This window comes from Cavia porcellus, unplaced genomic scaffold (assembly GCF_034190915.1).
Source record: "Cavia porcellus strain 051 isolate PalLab524CR breed Dunkin Hartley unplaced genomic scaffold, mCavPor4.1 scaffold_3, whole genome shotgun sequence".
Taxonomy (NCBI): domain Eukaryota; kingdom Metazoa; phylum Chordata; class Mammalia; order Rodentia; family Caviidae; genus Cavia; species Cavia porcellus.
Genome location: NW_026947486.1, coordinates 68,176,026 through 68,197,087, shown reverse-complemented (window position 1 = coordinate 68,197,087; position 21,062 = coordinate 68,176,026). Strand labels below are relative to the sequence as shown.

Sequence of the window (21,062 nt, the reverse complement as noted above, 5' to 3'; positions counted from 1 at the left end):
GGGTAGGGTATAGGAGCCATTTTAAAAGATCACACACACCTCAGCTCAACCTCAAGCTCAGGAGGCACAAACTTCAACAGAACTGGAGCTGGAAGGCATCTTAAGTATCTTCCTCACTTAGTTCCACCAAGGAGGCAACAGACACCACCCTAATAGTTTGCTTGGGTGGAGGGCAAGGGTAACTGTGATAGAAAAATAAAAAATCATGCGAAGGGTAACTGTCAAATATGTGGTTTGAGGGAGATCAAATTCCAGGCTGTGAAAATCGGGAAGTGGGGTAGACAACACAGAACCCAATTGACAAGGAGCATAATCAACCAGGAGAATAGAAACAGGGAAAAAAAAACAGGAAGCAGTAAACAGTGGCAGTATGAATATTGTGGCAAGAAAGGAGTTCAACCAGGTGATATTTGGGGTGAGGACTGCGACATCTGAGTATAGAAGAGTTCTTACAGGAACTAGCAAAAGGCTAGGCAACTGTGGATTGTTGTTTGAACACAAATCCCGAGTCCTCAACACCTCTCCTCCTGTTAGGAGGCATTAACTCCTCCCAGAGAGATCTGGTAATTTTACTACACTTGGGCCACAGTCCAAACCTACCCATGGACTATGTGAGTAAGAGACTTGGTGGACAACCTGGGTTTTTTCAGTACACTCAATCCCAGAGTAGATCACTGACAGACCAAAACGAACTTATCTACAACCACGAGAACAAGAGTTCAGACTCCACACTGACCTCCTATTTGGACAGAAGTGGAGAAGAAAAATGCTGGACTTAAACAATTTTTCCCTTTTTTTAACAAACAGCATACAAAAATAGTAGCATGAGGAAAATAATTGCCTTCAGTATAAATACCATTACAAGGTTCAATATTGGATATTTTTTTTCCTTTTTTGTGCAAGTTAGGGGAGTATGTATATATGTAAATATATACAAGTGTATACATAAAGACCTTCCAAGGAAAATGAAAACAAGAGAAATTTATGATCACTGATACAACATTCTAGAATGTACTTTAAGGAAATCCAAAGCACAGAAGAGGACAGTCACAAGGATGGGACCAAGGGAAGGAATAAACCATAGTGGGAGAGTAGATAGATGAATGAAAATCAGGAATAAACCAAACAACAGAAAAATAATAAAATGATAGGAACTATTATACACCTTTCAATAATAACACAATGTCAATGTTCTTATTCATCCACTTATAAGTCACCAATTGGCAGACTGTATCCAGCAATAAGACTTAACTATATGTTATATACCACTAACACATCTCAGCTATAAAGACATACACAGAGTGAAAGGATGGAAAATGATACTCTAAGCGGTTAATTTGATATGATCCCTTCAATTCCTTCTCAGTATTGTTTCTTGTGTCACTGGGGTTCTGTTCAAACAGTCCTTATCTGTAATTATGCCTTCAAGAGTTGTAACTATTTTATCTTCCAGAAAATTAATTGGTTCTCTTTTAATATCTGGTTTATTGATCCATTTTGATTTTAGTTTAGTACATGGTGAGATATATGGAATTAGCTAGACTCAATCTTCTTCATGTGGATATCTAGTTTTCCCAACACCATTTCTTAGAGGCTATCTTTCATCTAGTGCATATTTTTGGCCCTTTTGTCAAAGATTAAATAGTTGTATGTGTTTGTTTCTTCTATTCTGTTCCACTGATCTACAAGCCAGTGTTTGTGTCAGCACCATGCTATTTTATTCAATGTAGATTTTTAGTATATGTCACATCAAGTCTGGGTTTGTAATGCTACCTGCTTTGCTTTTGTTACCAAGGTCTGCTTTTGCTATTGTGGGTCTCTTTTTCCATATAAATTTTAGGATTATTTTCACTAGATCTATGAAGAATGCTGTTGGTATTTTCACTGGGATCACATTAAATCTGTGTATAAGTTTTGGAAGCATAGCCATTTTGTTTATATTGGTTCTGCCTATCTAGGAACAAAGGATATCTTTCCGTTTTCAGATGTCCTCCTCAATTTCTTTTTTCAGTCTGATGTAACTTTCATTGCAGACGTCTTTTACTTCTTTGGTTGGGATAATTCCTAAGGACTTAATTTTTTTGATGCTGCTTTGAATGATGTTTTGGTTACTTTTTTTGATTGCTGAGACAAAATACCTTCCCAAAATTAGGAAAGGGAAGGTTTATTTCTTATAGTTCTTGGAGGTTTCAGTCCATACTCAGCTGGCTGCAAAGCATGGCTGGGGGGCAGAGATTCATGACCCTGGCAAACAGCAAGGTGTGAATTGGCAAGAGAGAAAAGCCAGCCTTCTTCCTTGTCCTTACACTATATGCTGACTCCACCCCTGGTTGGATGTAGCACTCGTGCCACCAAAGTGCTAGAAAACAAACCAATCACAAATGCTAGAATTGACCATGTCCATGATTGCATGAGGCTTTGGGGGGGGGCACTTATACAAATCATGACAAGTGGTATTGTTTTCCTAATATTTTTTAGTGAGTACATTGCCAGTGTATATGAATGCTATTTATTTCTGTGTTTCTGTAAATAATGAGAACTTTGACTTTTCCCTTTATGTATGCATTTTGGTCTTTCTCTTGCTTGACTGGTCTTGTCAATGATTTAAGGACTATGTTAAACAAGAGTGGTGATAGTGGACAGCTTTGTCTTCTTTCTGATTTTAGAAAGAAAGCATAATGTTCTCAGTAGGGTGACTTTTAGTCTGTGAATTTCTTTTAGTTTTAAATATGTTTCTTATATACAGTGCATTGTTGGATTTTGTTTCTTGATCTGTTCATCTGATCAGTGTCTTCTGCTTGGCAGACTGAGTCCATTTACATTCATAGCTATACTTGATAGATGTTGATTTATTCTTGTTATTTTATTATTTACCTGCTGTTGTTTTGCTTTCTTTCCCTTTTTTGTAATTGCTATCCCATTCATTCTATTGGGCAGTTTGGCATTGTTCACTTTTTGATTCTTTCTAGAATATCCTTGAGAATTTTTGGCATATTGGTCTGATGGCCATGGATTTCTTTAGGTGTTATTTATCATAAAAGTATTTTATTTCTCCATCAATTTTGAAAGATAATTTTTCAGTACATAACAGTCTGAGTTCAAAGTTGTTCTTTTAGAGATTGAAACATGTCATTCCAAGATTTCCTTGCCTTGAAGTTTGTTTTGAAAAGTCTGTCTTAATTGTGATTAGTTTTCTTTTTACAACTGGTTCATTGTTACTCTCTAGCAACCTTTAAGATTTTGCTCTTTTGTTGGATTTCTGGTATTTTTATTGTTAATCGGTATTGCCTTTTTTTTTCCTAATCATGGCTAATTGGTGTTCTATTTACCTCATTTATCCTTATGCCAAATTTCTTTTCCACATCTGGAAAGTTTTCTGCTATTGTTTCTGTAAATATGTGTTTTATGCCCTTTGTTCTGTTTTCTGACTTTTATTAATTCTAATTGCTCTTATATTAGTCTTCTATGAGTCATTGAGCAGCTGTTGAATCCATTTGTCATGTTTTTTTGGAGTGTTTTTGGTTTGTTTTTCTTTGCTTTGGAGACAGGATCTCTCTGTGTAGTTCAGATTGGCCTTGACTCACTGTCTCGCCCAGGTTGGTCTCAAACTCACAGCAAGCCTCCTGTCACAGCCTCTCAAGTGCTGGATTACAGGCATGCACCACCACACGTGGCTTCATTCACATTTTTGTCTGTGAAAGGATTTTGCCCTAGATACGCTATTATGGCAATGGGAGGCGAAATCAAGGGACGTTTACCTTAAGGTCACTTCCTCCTTCCCTTATGACAACTTTCTTTTTCCTTTACCAGTGGTGCAAACAAAATCCCAGTCAACTGCTTGTGCATCACCAATGCCCGCCCTAAGCGCAACCCCCGGTCAGAGGTGATATATATATATATATCCCATACCCCACATTCCAATCAGAAGAGGCCCGGCCATCTTTGGTCACTGAACTTTTCTCCATCTCCTTGGAATAAATGCTACTGTTTCTTTATATTTTTTGTCTTTCCTCGTGCTGAAAACCCTATCAATCTGTCTCCACTAACAAAGTTTTCAATATATTCTAAATATTTCTTACTCTGATTCCTTTTGGTCCTGGTGGTCCTGGAATTCCATCATCACCCTGAAAAATACAATACATTTAGTTTTTGTCTTTGAAAAAAAGACCTTAAACCTTAAATAACTAATGTTTTTGTTATGAGATATGAACTTTTATAAACTTTTGTGCAGGTGAGAACCATAAACACCCAAGTAAGAAATATATATATATATATATATATATATATATATATATATATTTAGTTTTGTTTTATTTTTGGTACTGGGAATTGAACTCATGAGCTCGCGCTTGCCATGCAGGCACTTATGCCACTGAGCTAAATCCCCAGCCCCGAAACATTTATTATTGAGACTATAAATACTGAAATAAATTACATGACCAAAATTAAGAAAGTATTTTATTTAGTGAGAAGAAAACTGCTGAAAAGTAGATAAAATTTTACATTTTGAAGTATGAATCAAAGATGAGACTAAAGTTAGATATTTCTCAAAACATTTATTCTTCATTTTTATCGGTACCGGGGATCGAACTCATGACCGCCTGCTTGCAAGGCAGGTGCTTATGCCGCTGAGCTAAACCCCCAGCCCCTCTCAAAACATTTATGTATAAACAGAATAAGTTTGGGCAATTTCAACATAATGTCTATCTGCTTACCACATTGGTAATAAATAGCATCATTCCAACACCCTAATATGTGCTGCTCTTGAATTTGCTGTTTTGAACCTTTGCTTTGTTTTACAAAGCATTTTCTATTGGCAGAATTTAAATAGGATTAGAAAGAACCGTAAAATTTCCATTTGAGCTTCTGCTGTCTATTCCATGCAAAAGAGGCTACCCATATGAGTGTTAATCTACTTCTGCATTTCTAGACACAACAGAATTATTGAAATTTTTAAGTTTCATATGTGTTATTAAATGTTTTCCTTTAAAAAAAGAACAAAGAAAATTAATTTTGTTCCATGTAATGTAGCATATTTACAATTTTCAGGAATAAACACATGGCTATTGTGGGGGGTAGATGGCAATTATTCTCCTTTCCACATTCTATTGTCAAAAGTTTAATAATATATTATTTCCACAACAAATGCATTTCTAATGAGATTATAATAGATGCTATGCTGAAACAACTAGGAAAACTTTTGTTCAATGATTACTTAAACATCTTTTCACTAAAGTCACATATAAAACAAGGATGCCTCAATGTTGTATAGATTATACTAACCAACATGTTTAAAAAAGGGGAAAAACTAGCAGGATGATCGTTAGAATGATGAGACTGGAAATACCACTCAGCTGTATAAAACGTGCTTTATGTATGCTAAGCTTTGGATTTTGTGACCCACAACATATTTTAAAAATCCCTGAAAGTTAGAAAAGCTGTAGCAAAGTGATATATTTACAAAGTGATATAATGGGGTGCCTGAAAAAAACCGAAGATAGTTTTTAAAAACCTGCTATAATGAATAGTTTAACTCAGTAAGATAACTGTGTACAAATATATTAATAAGCAAATCACATTTGCATTTCTTTCTTGTTTGAGACACAGTCTTGCTATGTTATCCAGGCTGGTCTCAAACTCAAGGGCTCAAGTCAGATGTGGTGGTGTACATTTGTAATCCTGCTGTATGGGAAGCAGGAGGCTGAGACTGCTATGAATTCGAGGTCAGCGTGGGCTACACAGTGAACTCAAGGCTACTCAGAACTACACAGCAAGATTGTCTCAAAAAAAAATCAAAGCAAACAAAGCACCCAAAATCTCTAGGGTTCTGTCAATAACACTCTTATTCAAACAACTACCAGTTAGTATGAATAATATAAAAACATCCAAATTCTAAAAGCAAAACAATAAAATATTTAGCAATAAATTTAATGCAAAACACAAAAGATTCACAAGAAGAAGAGTTCAAAATCTTCTGAGACTCATAAAAGATCTGAATAAATGGAAAAGTGGTTCATGTATTTAAATAATTGATTGTAACATATACAAGTCACTTCTCAACAACTTTAATTAAAAATTTGACATAAAAACAGAAATAATGTTTTTTAAATGGTGGCTTTTAAGTTCATATGGAAAAATAAATAGCAAGAAAGAAAAAATCTAAAAAGAAAAGCATTATAGAGACAGTAACCATTTCAGAAATAAAAATATGACAAAGTTTTAATAAGTAAAATAGGTTGGTTTTGATATTTGAATAAGCTGACCATTAGAAGAGATGGGAGGTTCAGAAAAAATCCATATATTCATATATTCATATTTTCCCCCTTAATAAAATATACTCCATGACCCATAGTGGGTGACAAAACCTATGTCTGTAATACTGTATTTTCTATGAATGCCTACCTACAGTAAAGCTTAATGTAAAAATGAAGACATTAGCAACAGGCAATAATAAAATGGAGCATTTATGACAATATATCATAACAAAAGTTACTTAAAGTTCAGAGACTAATTTTTAGAATTTTCCATTTAATATTTCCAGACAGTAATTGACTCAAGTAAATGAACGTAAGGAAGTCAAAAAGACTAAACAAAAAATTTATAATAAAAGTGGCACTGTAAATCCTTGGAGAAAATGAAGTTATGGGATTATATGGGAAAAAAGGGAGGAATTTAAATGACACGTTATATACCAGGGAAAATTCTGCACGAGAAAAATATTTGCCATATAAAAAATGAAAGCACTAACATACTAGGAGAAAATATTTGAGAGTTATATAATCTCGTAGTAGGAAAAGCTCTTGCTGCTCAAAAAACACAGATTTTAAAAAACAAACACATGAAATGCACACACATATACGTACACACCAAGCAAAATGAAATTATAAGATAGGGGAAAGTAATGCAAACTACACAGACAAACAGCCAAATTCCATGTAATATAATAAGAAGCGTGATTTTAAAAATTGTGAATGTTTTCTCTAGTTGTAGTGTCCTGGGTGCCTCAGTTCACTGAATCAATTCAAAACGTTTTATCATTTAAGCTCATTTTGATTTTTCAGGATATCCACAAGTCACAAGAGTGCCAGATCCAGTGAATAGTATGAATATAGAAACATCTTAATGCTTCCAAGAGCCAGTCTTTTTTCACTGGATGCCATGGACCTTATTTTTGACCACACTTTGTATTTTTGACCACACTTATGAAACAAGTCTTTTCAGAACTACTTTAAAAAGTTCCAGGGACAATATGAAATGTGTGTTTGAAGTGAGGGGGAATATGTTGAGCAAAATTATTGGCAATGTGTCTTTTATTGTAATAAATTTTAGAAAACCAAATATTAACCATATATTTTGCTCACCATTTGTAGTTCAAGTGAAATGTGAGAACATCAAATGCTTGACAAGAGATGGACAAATTATATATACAGGTCATACACAAGAAAGATGTTTTATCAGACCAATGAAAAACAATTTGCTCATAAAAAGATAAATGTAAATGAAAGTATACTGAAAGATTTCTTTCCTACCATACTGACAAAAATCCAAAAGTTCCATACTAGCGTTAGTGAAGCCACAGTGAAATTGATCTTCTTGTGTGTTGGTGAACCAAGACTAAATAACAGATTTGAGAGGACCAGTTTGGCAGTATTCACAAAGTTATGTATGTGTGAGTATTTTCTGACTTCTAGTAAGTAATCCACAGAGTTAATCCCTTACTGGTGAAAAGATATTTAATCAATGTTATACATTTTAATAGCTCTATAGGAACAAACAAAAACTACACAAATAATCCACTTATGAAAAGTAATGAAGTTCTGTGCATATTTATATAGGATATCTGCAATTAGTAAAAGTAAAACATAGTGTACAACTATTTTATAAACACAGGGGTAAAATATGAGACTGTCATTCAGTAACTAATCAACACTGGTGGAAAGAAGATTATTTTCATTGGGTTAACTCTTACATTAATTTACCTGAAATAATTTGCATATATTGCTATAAAACACTAAGTTTTATTGTTAAAAAGAACTCCTTTGCAAAATAATATGTAAGTACACGAATATATATATATATATATATATATATATATATATTTGTTTCATATATCTTCACTTCCATAAATAGAAGTGTATCAATACAGAATAATTCTACACAACTTTTGACTTACATGCATCAACATGTACGCATATAGCAGATTAGACAATTATATAAAAAGTATGTATTCCTAGGGAGTCATACTGGATACAGAAGTACAAAGTGTTTTAAATTTAAAATACTAAAAACTCAGAAAACATTTTATCTTCTCACTGTATAGATACTGAAATAGAATCACTCCAAAAGACTGCATTTCTTTCTAAAGTTAAACCACATAAAAGAATATCTTTACAAACTATCATATCACTGTTGAGTAGTACCAGTTAATACTGATTTATTTCAAAATAATTCGGATTTAGTTAACTTCTAATATAGTTTGAATCTTTATTAAAACTTATTTGTAAACAAGAATGATGTGCAAATGATTCGGCCAGTAATCCCATGTCTTGGTTACTTTTATTTTTCTCTTATTGCTGGGACAAAGCACCCTACATCCAAAAGAAAGGAAGGAAAGTTATATTTAGCTCACTGTTGTGGAGGTTTCAGTCTGTAATCAGCTGGCTCCAAGGCAGTGTAGCAAGACACTGGATAACACTTCAAAGCAGCAGCCAGAGTAAAACAAAAAAAAAAAAAAAAAGAGAGAGAAAACACGCTTCTCCTCCTCCCTTATATTGTATGCAGGCCATCACCTTCCTGTCCTCCCCACTTGCACACTCCCCACACCTGCCCTTCCAGGGCAGACACAGCACTCACAGAATCTCCTTGCCCTCCTTTGCACAGGATGAGGATATTTACAAAGTAAGAACCCTGTTCCCTGCTGAGCTTCTCAGTTAAACTTCTCAAATTGACACAATGTATCAACTATAACATTCCAGATAAACACAAAATGCAATAAATACAACTTTTTCTGTGGTTCAACTAAATTTCTATTCCAAAGCACTGGCTTCCATATTATGGCTGAAATTTAATCTTAGTCAAATGGAGCGCTCACCTCATTTTCAAAGACACTTTAGTTTGGGAAAGTTTAAGTAGTTCCAATGTATTGAGAGGCAGAAAAGTCTGATTCAAACTACAATTCACTGAAATGTCACATGCCAATAATCTAAATGAATTGCTGCTCTGTTGGTGCTCAGTTCCATCCACTTGACTCTCAGATTGCTCTGCAGTACTTCTGTATCACTCATGGGTGCACAAAAATCATTCTGCTGCTCTTGCTCTTGCTGTTATTAGACACATGAAATTCAGTTGAATGACCATCTACTAAAATTCTGTGGAATCATTAGGGATCTTGGTGTTTCCTCAGGGTTCAAGATCTACTCAACAAATTTGAATCCAATCTGTTCTTGAATCTAACAAAACAAGTTTCTCCTCAAGATGATGGTCAGCATTCTCCCAAAATCTAAACTCTAAATAGTTAAATGTCAAAAATATTCATGCATTTAAGTTAATTTTCTTCCTTTATTGAAAAACCATTTAGTGAGTATCTTTTTGATATTAGAACTGTAACAATATGATATACCATCATTATATAAAATAATAAAATTTCCTAAAAAGACTTTTTAAAGTCAATTTTCCTTTACAGGCACATGAACAGAAGTGGCACATTCATATATCACCTCACCAGTCTACCTAATACAGGTGGATAAGGGCACTGATCCAAAATAGCCATTAAAAAAAGAAACTTCTCTTTCTCTTAAAAAAAAGAAACAGTCTTAAACTTCACTATTCTTTCTTCTCATTCCATATCTTAGCATGCATATAAAGATGTCATCCTTGTTCACAGTGCAGGGCAGACTGCCCATATTGCAATTAACAGGCACAGATCTCCCAACTAATAGGATGAGAACACTTTTGCATCCATGAGCCTAGATATGGGTGCTAGAGAGTATGAATCTAACCTCTCTTCTCTCTCACCCACAGGATAGCCTATGTGACCATTTCCTTGCCAAATTCATTGATATGCCTCTTCCAAGTAGTTGCCATTACCATGAGTTTGACAAAACTGATGAATAATTCACTCACTATGCAACACCATATGTAAGTCTATGGAATTATGTGTGACTGAATATTATAAATGGACAGTTTTCTAAATGTGGACTATTTTTGTACCTCAGTACCCAAATTGTATCACTTTGGACCTAACCTGTTGTCACAGTTGAATTCAGATACCATAGCAACAAAATAACTCCTCAGATTTCAAATGTGTCCTGTCCTGTATAGGTGCCGGATGTATTGTCCCAGTAACTAAAATGAAAGCAACTAAAACATCTGAGAAAAAAGATATGGTATGCCATTTTGCTGTTCTGGTCTTAAGAGTGGCAACCTTTAACATAGTACACAAATTGTCCAGTTTCACTCAAGGACTCTGCCTATCAGGGAGTTCTGCCTGGTTCATCCTCAAAGAATTAATGGTATATATTCCTAGAACAGTGTGCATCCCCATGGCAGTATTATTTTTGTAAAAATCAGACCTTTAATATTCCTACCAGTGAGGTATGCCTATTTAGGATAGTGATAAAAAAAATTCTCAAAAATTCAAAATACTCCTTCTTACTAAGCATTTGAGACTGCAAAGGGTAAAATAGGGACTCCAAAACCAGATAAACTCTGGTTACTCAGAAGAATTTCCAAGTTGTGTTACAGACTTTATACTCATGAATATGCTTCAGGCAATGTTTCCTGTGGTCAGTCCTTCACTTACAGAGGGTAGTGCTGGACATGCCCTTGACCATTGCTGAGGACATTTATGACTTTACTTTAGCCTGTGCACATAGCAGACTAGTCTAAAGTCATTGGCTGTGGTGATGGTAGCCATTTATTCTGCAATCTCCTGCTGATCAACAAAGGGTCTCTTTTACTATCAGCACTCCTTTTGCACCTCAGTGACTAAAAGAGAAAAACTGAGGCAGTCCAGTGTAACATTTAAGAAAAAATGCTTCTTGGCTCTCAAAAGTCAATTATCTGAGCTATGGAACATTTACTCTTGGCTTGACAATAGCTGGTACCACTCAATCTTTCAAACAGATGTCGCATCCTACTTTGAATAACATTAAAACCATTATGATTAGACACTGACTGCCTAGTTTTCAACATAGGCCTGTAATGTTCAACCCATTCAGGCCCATGATAAGGAAGCTTATGTTTCTCGTCCAGCCCTTGAAAAATCAAGTGGCAGAATTAGAGTATGAGTCCTGTTAAATGGCTTTGTGTGATTATTTAAAGCCCAGTCTCAGGACTTATGGAGGACAGCTGCCAACAACAAACTTGATATACAGCTAATATACTGAAGTCTCTGAAGGGAGCTTTCCGTCAAGGACTCACTCAGGCTCCCTGGGCTGGCTGTGCTTTTATTCTGATAGACTTCTTTATCTGGGGTCTTTGGTGGAGAATTTTGTATGGGAGGGAGAACCCTGAAGATAGGTAGGTACTCTGCACTCTAACTCAGTACTTCTCCACTCCTAACCTTTCTCTCTCTTCTCCCACCCTGCCTCAGGTCCATAAAACTGCAGGAGTTTTGTTGTTGTTCTGTGCTCTCCCAAGAGTGAAAGGATTTCTAAAGTCTGTACTAATCTGACACTTGCTGTGCCATGGGGCAGAAATAGACCAGTGGGGGAGTTGGTGCTTTCTTCAGTTTAACTTTTTACTCATAATATTGAAATAAATAAGCAATGTTACTTGCACTGTGGCTTGTTGCTATGATCAGCTACTCTGACACCTAGCAGCCTTGCTCTGTCTAAATCAGCAAAGCTTCTGACAGAACTTAATTTTTATAAAAGTTTCCAAAACCACATACAATTAATAATTCTTCCCAAAGGAAATACAGCATTGAATTCAATTACAACCCCCGACAATTTAAACTGTCTACTATTCCAGCATTTGATGTAAATATATATTTCTTACAGAAGTTATATTTTATAGTTGATTTGACATCCAGTATCTCATTTAAAATGGCTCAATTCCTCTGGTATTCCTGGTTGGCAACTTGACACATACCTTTTGACCCCGAGGACCTGGAGGCCCTTCTGGACCTGGAAATCCAGGTAAACCTGGATGGCCCTCCAAACCTGGAAATCCTCTCTCTCCCTGCATATGAACAAGAATGAAACACAAGGTCATTAGTAAATTCTCAAGTATAAGCATGGCTGAGATTCAGAAAGATTAACTGATTACACAGACAAAATTAATTTAATAATTATATCTACTAACATGGAGAAATCTCTAATGTATGAGGAAAAAACAAAAATCATCCCAAATTTATATTATATATAGCAATGGACTTTCTTTCTTTCTTTCTTTTTCTTTCTTTCTTTCTTTCTTTCTTTCTTTCTTTCTTTCTTTCTTTCTTTAATGTAAAACTAAAAAAAGTATGTCAGAGCTGAAATAAGACATAAATGTACTAACATCAAATTTAACAAGGAGAATGGCAAAAGATTAGATCAGATATGTAAGAGTTACATAACATAATTATGGGAGGTGTTTTAAGAAGAGTAAAAGCAAAGTCTCAAAGAAACTTCCAGATTTATTGTAGTGTAAAAAAGTTGTAGAGTTATCCCAAATGGAACTTCATTGACTGCTAGAATAAATTAGCCAGAAAAAAACTTTTAATATCAAAATTTTATATTTTTCTGTCTGTAAAGTTAACACAAAAAGGAATGCATGTTCATGATAGAAAACAAAAATATACAAAGAAAACATCTCCAGTAATTTCTTTACTCAGAATGATTAATGTAATTATAAGTCCTTTCTCAATTCTGACCACAGCACTTAACACCAGCCATGGAGGGCTGCTTACCTATCAAAGACAGACAGCCATCTTATCAGTATCTATACAGAACAGTTGCCTGATGTTTACATCCATAAAGCCAGAAAGATGGAGACATCTGAGCCAACCCAAGTTCTATGTAGATTGACACATTAGGGTCAGCTAAATTTCATAAAGCCAGGCACAGAAAGGGTGTGAACTCCAGTACTGTTAGAAATACCAATCACAGAAAGAGAATTCTCCAATACAAAATTTAAAAACTTTAAAGGCTCAGGGCTCCTTGGCACATGCTTTCCACTACTAGCTACCAGCTACCAGGGCTACCAGCAACTCTCTACTTTCCTAAACCTTGAAGCCTACCTCTAGCCAGATTTTAATCTGTGAACCCTGTGAACCCTCCTATCAGATCTCACAGTGACAGCATGGGTAACACTTGAGAAAGAGAAAGCATGGATACCCACAAGAAGATTGAGTAAAGGGCCAATAAAGGTATGTATACCTTCTACAGATGAAGGCACAACAGACTATTATTCTTATCCCCAAAATGTATGTGTGTGTGCATGTGTGTTTGTATTATAAGTACTAAATTTCATCTAAAGAACTTACATAATTTTGTATTGAAGAATTCTTTATGCTGAATTATCCTATAACCTAAAAAATATAAGTTCTTTAAAAGGACAGTTTCTAGTAAGTTTGTTTTTACTAGTTCAAAGCCAATGAATCAAATGCTGACTAATTACTAATAGATTATAACACTTGCAGGGCTTTAACAATAATTATTATTGACATGTAGTCCTATGTATATATTTTCTTTTTTCTAGAAATGTATCCCTTTGTTGTTGTAATTAGTAATAAAATCATAATAATTTAATCTTCTTAGCTTCAATTCAGTTATTTTGAAGGAAATAGGGTAACAAGGGAAAAATTTAAAGTTTGAAAAATTTTAGAACTGGGTTGCCTCAAATCATCACATAGTACATTACTGACAGAGCTACTATTAAAAATGAGATTATGAGTTTCAGTTAGAAAGAAAACAAGAGGAAGATTTTTCTAGTTCCAGTACATTTCCATAAGTAGAAAACAGTCTGGGTTTTTGGCTGGTATTTAGATCATACCTCTGCAAAACATGAGAAAAATGAATGAAGAAAGCTGCATTTTCTCAGAAAACAAACTGCTATCTGGGCTACAGATAATAGGGAAACAAACTAGAGACTAAGAGGGATACTGGCAACCCACTCAGGACCCCTTCTGTATCCATCTACCCCCCGCCCCGACACAGAAGTTTTCTTTCTCTCAATAAATATATTCCACTCTTAAAACAATAAAAAAGAAAATGAAGGATGCTGAAAACCTTTACTGTGCTGGTATTAATAAAACCTTACACTTACAAATGATATATCCTAAAATCTCCTCACCTTATAGTTGATCAATGTGGTCCTGACTGAGCAATATTATAGTAAGGAAGATCTAAGAGAAGCTACTGAGCAGTGGCAAAAAAGAACTGAAAGAATTATCTTGATACTTTCAAAGGTAGAAGCTTTAATAAAGTATAAATTATATAAGCTTTGTGTAAGGAAAGTTTGAGAGTATGATCCTACACCTGAGCCCCTAATGCAAATGACAGGTAAGGTTGACACTGGTTGCATACTAACTTATTAACTGGTTTTTTTTTTTTTTTTTTTTTTTTTTTTTTTTTTTTTTGGTACCAGGAATCGAACTCTCAAGCTTGCACTTGCCAGGCAGGCACTTAGGCTACTGAGCTAAATCCCCAGCCCTTAACTTACTACCTTTTATTGAATACTCATTTAATCCTTAAAATTGCTCTAGGTTTTATTGTAATTTGCTAACACAACAGAAAATGGCATGGTATGTATATTTCTGGAGGTTAAAAGTTTAAAAAAGTATCATTCTTGTTTTTCTTTGTTTTTCTTTGTTTTCTGTGTTTTTCCCCTTTGTCTGATACTCTAGATTCTTTTTTAACGTTTTTCTCTCTTTCCTTGGGGAATCTCAAATGTCAATTTTTTTTGTTAAAGTCAGTCTTCCATAAGCAACTGTCTTAAACATCTCTCAGGTGTTTTAAAACTCAACAGCACTAATAATAGCTCATCTCAAGTGTTTTGTTTGTGACAGAGGTTATTCTACTTTCTACATTGTCATACTTCCAATGAAAAGATGAAGTAGATAAAATTATTACTTATAGTTTATGTCTGAGACATCATGACAAAGAAAGTTTTGTAACTTTTATAAGAGCAAATAACAAAATTCATTTTCTATCATATTTCCTATTCAAGGAAATAACAGAACTTAGTTGCTCTACTCAGAAGTTTGTATTAATCTTAACTCCACTTTCTCCATTACCCCTCATCTTCTCAATCAAGTCTTATTCAACCTTAGCTTCTTAGACTCCAACAGAACAAATACTTATAACAAATGAATTTCCCTAATGACTGCACAAAAATTTTAGAAAATGATTTTGCTCCAAATTCTGAAACAAAATGATTTAGGGTTGTGGAAAATTACATGAAAATGACATTTATGATGCAGATAATTTATTTTAAATCAGCTAGTTTTAAGAAAAAACAAGACTAATTATTGTGAATTAGTCTCTAGAATGTGAGCTAAAGGCATTCATAAAAATGTTATCATTTCATAAGAAGGACATTTTATAAGTACAAAATAAAATTACATGAGAACGAAAATATATGTTAAGAATAGTTTTCCAAAAAAGATATAAAATCCACAAGGTTTCTAGACAGTAGAAAAATTAAGATGAACTACAACCATGAAAAATGACTAAATTATTTGAGTTATAATGCTATAAATATGTATAAATTATATGAACATGTAATTAAGGAAAGTCCTTTAATGAATAAGAGAATATAATAATTTAAATGCATAACACGATTTTGTCCCCATTTGGTATAGCACAAATAGTCAATGTAATACAGTCAGGAACATAAAATCTTTAAACAGCTATCAAAATGAAAATATATAGGTCAGAAGATCTAAAATATCTATTTCTATGAAACGTCTTTAAATCTCTTGCTAACACTTTTTTCTTAGTTTTATGTGGGAGTGTTTGTTTGATTGTTGGATATATAGAGATCTTTAAAAATTTTGCATGCAAGATAACAGACTGAGAATGGCAAATATTTTTCACTTATTACAGCTATCTTTTAATTTATTATCTTAACACTCTAGAGGACAATGAATCCTTAACTTTGGTGAAATAAAACTTAGCCATGTTTTATTTTATAAGCCGTAAATGTATGTCTGAAGTAAGATCGTTAAGATTTTCTTATCCATTCCTTGTTAAAGATGTGTAGATTTAGATTTTATATTTAGGTCTATGATCCATCTTGAATTAATTTTTATTCACAGTGAAAGCTGAATTGAATCTCACAATATTCATAGAGGCATGCAATTTCCCCAGGGCTGTTCATTAAAAAAAACTATCTTTTGTTCACTGAATTGTCCGTATACTTTTGTCAATAATCAACTCACCATGCATTTGTGAGTCTCTGTTTTTTGTGAGTCTCTACTTTTATATTTATCTATATAATATGTCTGTTGTTTGACTTACAGTACTATCTTGTTCTCTGTGGTCATAACTAAGTCTTGCAAGTATGTATTGTAAGTTTTCCACCTTTAATCTTCTTTGTAAAGCTATAGTAGTATTATGTCAATTCTGAAATCGGTCTATTAATTTCCAGAAAATAGAATATTTTTTTATTGCCTGTAGTACTGAGGTTTGATCCCAGGCTCTTTGCACGGAGCTACATCCCCATCCCTTTAATTTTTTTTTAAATGCTGTCACAGAATTGCCCAGGCTGGATTTAAACTTGTAATTTTTCTGCCTTACATTCCCGGAGTGTTAGGATTACAAGCATGCACTACCAGACTCACCTCAAGAGTAGAATTTTGACTGCATCTACCTTGAATCTATAGATAAAATGGAGGGTTTGGCAACTTAGTAGTACTGAATCATGCAGTCCACGAATGTGATAATTTACTTCTATTTATTCAAGTTGTCCTTCATTTGACAGTAATATTTTTGTAATTTTCAATGGATAGGTTTCATAAATTTTGTTTGATTAATTGATAAGTATTTTAATTTTTATGTTATTGTAAAAGCAGTATTATAATTCCAATTTTTAATTTTTCATTGTTTTGCTATATAAATACAATTGACTTTCATTCACGGATCTTAGTTTATTGATTTTATTCACTCTATGAAGTTTTCAACTCAGCTATAAATTTTAGGAGCATTTTGGTAACTGTACATAAAACTTTCAAATCATGTCAACAACATCAAAAAAGTAGTTTTATTTCTCCCTTCTCCTTTTGGATATATTTTCCTTTCTTCCTCCTTGTCTTACTGTACAGGCATGTTGAATAAGTGGTGAAGCAGAAATGTTCATGAATTTAGGAGAAAAGAACTTTTTTGCCACTGAGTACATTTTTAGCTGTACAGATTAGGTAGATTACTTTTAAGACTGAAGAAATTTCTTCTACTCTTGCTTGACTGAGAAATTTTAAAATATGAGATGGGTTGAACTTTATAAAATGTATTCTCTGTATGTGTTAATATAAATATATATTTTGATTATATTGTAAAGTAGTTTTAATCTTTTAATATGGTGAATTATACTTTTTTAAACATTGAACTATATTCATTTTGGAGATTTTTTTTGGTACCAGGAATTGAACTCACGACCTCACAACCTCATGCTTACCAAGCAGGCACTTATGCTGCTGAGCTAAATCCCCAGCACACTTTTTAAAATATTAAATCAAATATGCATTTTGGTTATGCAGCTCACTTGGTTATAATGTATTGCCCAATTTTTATGTTATCATATATCATAAAATGTGCTAAAATTTTAAGAATTGCTGCATCTATGCTCATGAAGGAAACTGATGTGTAGTTTTTCAGTTTTAACTTTCAGTTTTTGATAGTACGTGGGATTGAACTCAGGGCCTTTACATTGTACTATATCCCCAGACCTTTTGTTATCAGTTTTAAAAATTTTTGAGACAAGGTCTTCCTAAGTCACTGAACCGTTCATTCCTACCTGAGACTCCCAGAGTGCTGAGATTAAAGGTATGTGCTACCATGCTGAAAAACTTTTCTGTTCTTGTACTTTTGTATGTATCCAGCTTTTTGGAATCAGGGAAAGGTCTGTGGCATAAAATTATATCAGCAGATCGGGGAAACAGCTCAGTGCCACAGCACCTGTCTCACAAACGCAGAGTCTTGAGTTTGATACCTGGTCTTCCCCCAAATTTTTTTTAAATTAAAAAAATTAAAACAATTTAAAAAATTTTAATTAAAAAAGATCTAAAATATTGTGTGAGAATCATTCCCTGCCCTTATATTTTCTGAATGAAATTTTGCAAGATAGACATTATCTCTTAAATAAATGTCTCATGGAATTCATCAATAAAGCCTTCTGTAGCTGAAATTTTTTTCTTGGAATAATCTACAAATCAATTTCCTTAATATAAACACTCTAATCGTATTTTCCTTTTTAAGATATTTTATTTATTCAACCACTTATTAATCTTGAATGCTTATTTTTGAGTAAATGTTTCCATTTTACCTAGGTTGTCATACTTTTATGTTATATAGGTACTAATAATATTCCCTTAGTGTTGATTAATGTTTTTAGAATAATTTCTAATATTGGTAATTTGTGCTTACACTGTACTTTCTTATCAGTATTGCTATCAACTTATCAATTACTAACTTTTGGTTGTGTAAGTTTTTGTATTGTTTTCCAGTACATAGATATTTGTTCTTACTCTTAATTTATCTTCCCTTTTCTAGCTTCTTAAATGGGAAACTACAAGAACAAATTTTAATCTTTCCTCTTATCAAATATGAGCATTTAATGTTATTTCACATTTAAGCCCTACTTTTTATGTCCCTCTACAGTTTTCAGTTGTTGGCTTTTAAGCAGAAGGCTAGAAATATTTTCTAAGTTTCCTGATAATTAAATCCTTCATTTATTAGAATGATACTTTCTAGTTTCTATACAGTTGAAGACATTATTTATATTTTATTGTTATGATTGCTTTATTTTTATATTGTATGAAAAAACAAAACAAAATTCCATACTAAGATAAGAGAATAAAAATGGTACAGTGTATAATTACTTTGAAAATACTTACTCGAGTACAAGACATACACAAAAAGATTCTCTTTCATAGAGAAGAAATAAGCAGATAACGGAACAAACCTTTCTTTTAAATGAAATAAGAGAAATCAGTAGTATAAATATAACAAAATAGAGTATGTATTGCAATATCGTTATTGATTTCCTACTTATTCCATTATAGTCAGAGTATATAGAGAAGTTTTCATTTAGTATGTATAGGGTCTCATTTTGTGGCCCATCATATAGTCTATCATGGTAATATGTTTGATATGCCCTTGAAATAATTTGTACTCTATAGTTGTTGGATGTAGTATTCTTTATATGTTCAAAATGTCTATGTTGTTAACAACAATGCAATTCAATTCATCTATTTCTTTACTAACATTTCTCCTAGTTTGTTGAATGAATGAAATAAGAGCATTAGAATCTACCACTATAATTGTAAATTTGCCTGTCCCTTTAATTTTGTTATATTTGGTTTTATGTTTTCGGTTTTGTTCTTATGTTTACTAAATAGTCTTTTGTGTTAAAAAGAGGAGAAAAGGTACAATTTTTTAATACTCAAAGCAAATATCATTTCTAATGCTTTTAATTACACACTTTATCTAATTCCTTTAGCATGAATTTATTTATGTATTTATTTTTCTGTAACTTTCAAAATATCTGAATTTCGCCTTTGTTTTTGAAGTATATTTTCACTGTATGATAATTATATTTGCACATTTCTTTAACTTCTAATGGTATTTTATAATTGTACATCATCCAGTCTTTCTTGAGAAAACCCTATCATTACTCATATAATTGTTCCACTGTAGATAAGGTGAAACTTTTCTCTAGTTTTAATGACTTTTTAAATCTGTTTTTTCAGTAGTTTTATTATGATGAGGCTTTATGTCAAATTTCTTTGTTTTAATCTTGTTGAGTTCTGTTGAACCTCTTATACCTCTGAATTTGTATTCTGCAGCTATTGTGGTGAATTCTTCCCATTATTATTACACCATTACTATTTCTATTCCCTTGACATATTTATTCTTGATATGTTTATGGCATTCAATTTACATTTATTTCAGAATATTTAATATTGTCATGCAAGTTATTGAGATCCTATTCATTATTTTTTCCTTCTGGGTTCCTCAGATTAGATCATTTTTTGTAACTTAAAATTTTCAGTTCACTGATTCTTTCTTGTATCATCTCAATTCTGCTCTTAAGCCCACATAATGAACTTTCTTATGTTTTGCTTTTCAAATCTTTTTTTTTAATATGTTGTTTTCAGTACTGTTCTGACTCTTTACCTGTTCACTTGTAAGCGGATATTCTTTTGTTTACTCAAAAATAATTTGTCTTATCTGCTTTATATCTTTGTTTAAAAATACTAGCATCTATGTTACTTGGAATGGATGTTAGAGTTGTAAGAATCAAACCCAAAATTTTGCAAATGGGAGGCATCTACTCTACCACTGAAGTAACCCTCCAGCCCTATATTATTTAAGATTTGGTTTCCCTTGTTTGATCATCTTCATCATCATAGATCATTCGTAATTGGCACATTTTTATCTTTTTATAAATGATAAAAATTTAATTTTCTATCTCTAGAATTCTAAGTTCCAGAATCTATAAATCTTATTTAAAGTCCATTATGTAAAAACAGATTCAAATTCTAACTGTGCAACTCCACAGCTGGATGTTTGGGCATTGAATTTAATCTCATACTATGTATTTGTTCACTTTTTAATTGACAAGTTTTAATTGAATTATGGACTTTGTGGGCTATATGGAAAGACTCTGGAGTCTCTTTTCTTCTGAACAACATCATTTTAAAAAATAGTTAATTCATCTGAACTCACATTTACAACTGTTTCCCCTTCATTGGACAGCACTTAAATTTATACTTCATTATTTTAAGCTGCACGCTATTTCTTTTTGCATGGTTGTAGGAATCATTCCTTATGTGTCTAAAGTTGAGGATTTGCAATAATTTAGGTGAAATTTTCAGGAATATTTTAGGCTCTCAAAATTGTGTTTCCTTCATTCTAGAA

At 33.1% G+C, this 21,062-nt stretch overlaps 1 protein-coding gene across 2 annotated transcripts in view; it reads right to left on the bottom strand.

The window, feature by feature from the left end:
• The window catches only part of Col4a5 (collagen type IV alpha 5 chain), a 230,895-nt gene that overhangs the window by 129,641 nt on the left and 80,192 nt on the right, over nucleotides 1-21,062 (bottom strand). For both annotated transcript variants that reach the window (XM_063246265.1, XM_063246266.1), the window contains exons 4-5: nucleotides 12,094-12,183; nucleotides 4,080-4,124 (exon numbers count right to left, since the gene is read on the bottom strand). In XM_063246265.1, coding sequence (XP_063102335.1) covers nucleotides 4,080-4,124; nucleotides 12,094-12,183 — 135 coding nt within the window. The remainder of the gene's footprint in view (nucleotides 1-4,079; nucleotides 4,125-12,093; nucleotides 12,184-21,062) is intronic.